This window comes from Cheilinus undulatus, linkage group 22 (genome assembly GCF_018320785.1).
Source record: "Cheilinus undulatus linkage group 22, ASM1832078v1, whole genome shotgun sequence".
Lineage (NCBI taxonomy): Eukaryota > Metazoa > Chordata > Actinopteri > Labriformes > Labridae > Cheilinus > Cheilinus undulatus.
This window is the reverse complement of record NC_054886.1, coordinates 5014242-5018872: the sequence shown is the minus strand read 5'-3', so window position 1 is coordinate 5018872 and position 4631 is coordinate 5014242. Positions and strand designations below refer to the sequence as shown.

Sequence of the window (4631 nt, the reverse complement as noted above, 5' to 3'; positions counted from 1 at the left end):
ATGTTGAAACTGTGTTAATTTTGGCAGCTATTTCTAATTTTAGTTTAAGTCTTTAAATGAAATGCATTCTCATTTTAGTCCCATTTTAGTCTTTTCTACCCTTTTTAGTTTTACTCTAGTTTTAATCAACGAAAACTCAAAAACATTTTAGCTGAGGTTTAGTCCATAAAAAGTACTCATATTTCAATCTTTACTTTTAGTCCAAGCATTTATTTTCTTGCCTAAATCTGGTAACAAATCAAGGTAGTGTGTTCTCTGCACTCTACAGCTGAGAGGCAAAATAGCTACAGATGCATTGCATTTTTCCAGATTTACCCACAGTGGAGAAATATCACAGATTTAGAATGTCCGACAAAACCACATTTCATTTTATTCTAGTTTTAGTCATTTTTGACAAAAACTAAACTTGGTTTTTTATCAGTTTTAGTTTTAGATCTATTTAGGCTGTTGACGAACATTTTTAGTCATAGTTTTGGTCGACGAAATTAACACTGTTGAAACTGAGACATTTGACCACGCCATGTAAATATTAGTTCATTTTGAAATTAATGGCAGGAACACATCTCAAAAAAGTAGGGACTGGACGACAAAAGGTTGGAAAAGTAAGTGGTACTGATGAAAAACAGCCGGAGGAGCATTTTAAAACTAATTAGATTAATTAGCAACAGGTCACTGACATGACTGGGTATCAAAGGAGCATTCAGAGAGGCAGAGTTTCTCAGAAGTAACAATCAGCAAAGGTTCAACAATCTTCGTCTGAAAACTAAAGAACAATTTCTGGAAAATTGTTCCTCAAAAACTTGCAGACTTTGAATACCACATCATGTACAGTACATAATATCAAAAGATTCAGAGAATCTGCAGAAATTTCTGTGTGCTAGGGACAAAGCTGAAGGTCAATATTAGATGCTGGTGATCTTTGGACCCTCAGGGGGTGCTGCAATATAAACAGGCACGATTCTGAACTGGAAATCACTGCATGGACTCAGGACCACTTCAGAAATCACTGTCTTTCGACACAGTTGGCAGTGCCATCCACAAATGCCAGCCGAAGCTATATCATGCCAAAAATAAGCCATATGTGAACATGATCTAAAAAAGTTGCCGTCTTCTTTCGCTCAGTTTTTTAAAAGGACTGACTGTGGTCAGTGAATCAAAATTTTGTTGTTTTTTTAACTACAGACGCCATGTCCTGCAGACTCAAGGGAGGAGGGACTATCCAGCTTGTTATCAGTGCACAGTTCAAAATCTACAACTATGATAGTATGGGGTTGCATTAGCATCTATGGCGATGGCAGCTTACACATCTAGAAAGGCGCTATCAATGCTGAAAAGTAGATAGAGGTTTTAGAGTAACATATGCTTCCACCCAGACATCTCTTTAAGGGAAGGCCTTGCATGTTTCAGTAAGACGATGCTAAACTACATACCACATCCATCACAACAGCATGGCTTCACAGTAGAAGAGTCCAGGTGCTGAACTGGCCTGTCTGCAGTCCAAACCTTTTACCAATAGAAAACATGTGGTGCATTACAAAAGGAAAATCCAGCAAAGAAGACCCAAGACTGTTGAGCAGGTAGAATCCTACATCAGACAAGCATGGGACAACATTCCTCTCCCAGAAACAGGTCTACTCAATTCCCAGACTTTTACAGACAATTGTTAAAAGAAGAGGGGATGCTACACAATGGTGAACACGGCCCTGTCCCTACTTTTTTGAGATATGTTGCTGCCATCAAATTCATAATGAGCTAATATTTTCATGAAATGGTCAAATGTCTCAGCTTCAACATCTGATGTGGTTTATGTTCTATAAACAGCGCCCCAACTTTTTTGGAATTGGGGTTGTATTTCAAAAAATAATTAAGTAAATAATATCATCAGAGATTTTTCTGCAGTTCTGCTGAATGTTTTATTAATCTGATATTATAACAATCAAGAGGCAGAACGTCCCTGCTATACAGCATGGTGAGGTGTCACTTGGTAGCAGTAGTAGCACACTCCCCTTAACTCCCCCACCTCCTGCACCCCAACTTCTGCTGCCTTCACCCCCTGCTCCAGCGCTGCAGCCTCCAGCCACAGCAGCCGGGCATCAGGGTCCTCATCAGAGAACTGGAGCAGTGACCCCGAGCCCCGCAGCACCTTTAAACACTCCTTCAGCACCAAACCCGCCTTTCCTTTCCCTTCTTTAGACCTCAACAGGGCGTCTGTGGTGCCCTTGTCCACTATAAGGTCCACACTGCCAGAGCCAAAGTGTTTGTGGAGCTGTGTGCAGTCCAGCTCTATAAACTCAAGCTGAGAGGACAGGTTGTGAGGCTCAATTGCTTTGGATCGGACGTGTTCCTGCATGAGTCGTACAGCTATGGGGGAAATGTCAGCACAAGTGACCTGCACTGGGACAGGAGAGTGTTTGTAAATACAAGGCCCGAGAGCAGAGGTGCCACAGCCCATATCCAGGACCTGGAGGAGAGCATGTGGGTCGGACTTGTTCAGCAGGAGAGGCATGATGAAGTCTTTGACGGCGTCAAAACCAAAGAACCACTCAAAGTTTTTGAAGGAGGTCGCCTTGCTGCTGTTCTCGGTGTAGAAGCGGTCCCAGGTTGCTTTCTTATCCATGTTTTCAATCAAGTCATCTGTGCAGAAAAACAGACATTATAGTTATACAACAACAACGGTATTATTTCATACAAGGCACTAGTAAGTAAACGTGAGCAGTAACACATTTTTAAAGTTTAAATAAAATTAAAATGCAATGATTTTCAGATCTCATACAATTTACCATGTTTACCATAATGTAGCATCCCCTCTTTTAACAACAGTCTCTGCAAAGTGAGGAGACCAGTTGCTCAAGTTTTTGCAGTTATGTTGTCCTTTTCAAAACTTTGATGCATCTGACCACAGAACAGTTTTTCATTTAGCTAAGTGCATTCTTATGTACAGAGTACATTTGCTCCTAAGTAGACATGATTTCAGTATGAGTAAATTTACATTAAAAACACCATAAACACGTCTTACAGTGAAGCTGTAGTTTAAGAATAACTCTTTAATTAAAGGCAGACATCCTGGCGTTTATAACTACAGTTAGTAAGTCAAACCTGTCTGCAACTTACGTTCTAGTTTACTAAATTAAGTTTTCACTAAGTCAGCCCAGCTATCTAAGCTGCGCAGTGAACAACGAGCATGGGAGCAACGGTCAACCCAGTGGAGCTAGCTGAGCTACTTCACGGCAGTAGCCCTGCCATGTGTTACTGTGAGTCACAACAACGGCACAAACTAGTCAAAATATCTCTGTAAAACAAGATGATAAATGTAAGTTTGAACGTACTTGTCAGAGAAGAGTGTTGTCGTACACATGTAGCAACAACACGCTGAGATAACCTCAGCGACTTTGACAGCGGAGACATTTTTCTCAAGCTCGTTTATTGATGCGCCAAAGTAAGAGCTCTCACTCTGCCAGTTTTTTTAAACTCCCAAGGAAGCGTGCGGACACGAAAACGGCAAGCAGATGACGTTTGTTGTCCTTGACGATCTTTGATTTGATAGAAGTAGAAACTCAAATGTTCAGTAATAATCCCTCATCAGTTGTGATTTATTGATATCAATATAAATGTTGGATCAGTAACATTGGTTTTGTCATCCTCTCTAACAGTTACCTCGTTTAGATCTGAACAGAATGCCAAACTTTTAATAGTTATTGTTGAAAATATTTATCTGTGCTGACTTTAAACCTCCTCTCACCACTTTTTAACTGCCTTTCACCACTTTTTCTGGCCATCTTTTGCACTTTCGGCATCTTGTCGTCCTTTTTGCCACTAAAACATTTTTTCAAACATTGTTCCTCTTTTGACCAATTCTTGTCACCCTTTGACTATTTTTTTCTCTGTATTTGTTACATTTTTCCTTCCACTTTAAAACCCTTTTCTCACTATTTGTGCCATGTACACCATTTCTCCTTACATTTTTACTTTTTTTTTGCATTTATTTCCTCTAAATTTTACCCATTTTTATTTCTTATAAACCTTTTCTTGTCATGTTCAACCCATTTCTGCCTCTAATTGTGCCATTTTCACCAGTTTCCTACCCATTTCTGCCACTAATCACCCATTTTGCCACTATTTTAACCTACTCTGACCGTTTTTCATTGTTTAACCCCTTTTTGCCATTTCAAATTTGATCAAATATCACCCATTCTTGCCTCTTTTAGTCCTATTTTGCCACTATTTGCCCCTTGTTTTCTGCCCTTTTCTGCCAGATTTAACCAATTTTTTGCCACTATCAAGCAATTTTTGCCCTCTTTTGACTCATTTCGCCACTATTTGACCCATTTTTACCACGTTTGCTGCCTCCTATTACCCTTTTTCGCCACATTTGAAAGGTCACATGCAAAATACACTTTTTCAGGTTTTGTAACAAAAATACGTGCCCCTGGCCTGTCCACAATCATCCCAAGAATCAGAAAAAATCAATCCCTACCCCCTCTTTTTCCTCCACATTTCATAAAATGTGTGCTGAAACAAGCCGTTCTCAGATTTTCCCCTCATGACGTCATGTGGGGAGTTAGCCCCTCCCCCAGGTTCAGTTGGCCCACCCCACTCAGAAGACAGTTCCGCCCTCTCCTCCTGATCCTCCT

General features: G+C 40.3%; 1 protein-coding gene across 1 annotated transcript; it reads right to left on the bottom strand.

Moving 5' to 3' along the window:
- Positions 1 to 1827: 1827 nt before the first annotated feature.
- cskmt (citrate synthase lysine methyltransferase) lies at positions 1828 to 3423 on the bottom strand. Its single transcript, XM_041779874.1, has 2 exons — positions 3327 to 3423; positions 1828 to 2634 (listed from the first exon to the last, which is right to left on the bottom strand). The coding sequence occupies exons 1-2, from the start codon at positions 3403 to 3405 to the stop codon at positions 1958 to 1960; spliced, it is 756 nt and encodes a 251-aa protein (XP_041635808.1). The 5' UTR covers positions 3406 to 3423; the 3' UTR covers positions 1828 to 1957.
- Between the last annotated feature and the right edge of the window lie 1208 nt (positions 3424 to 4631).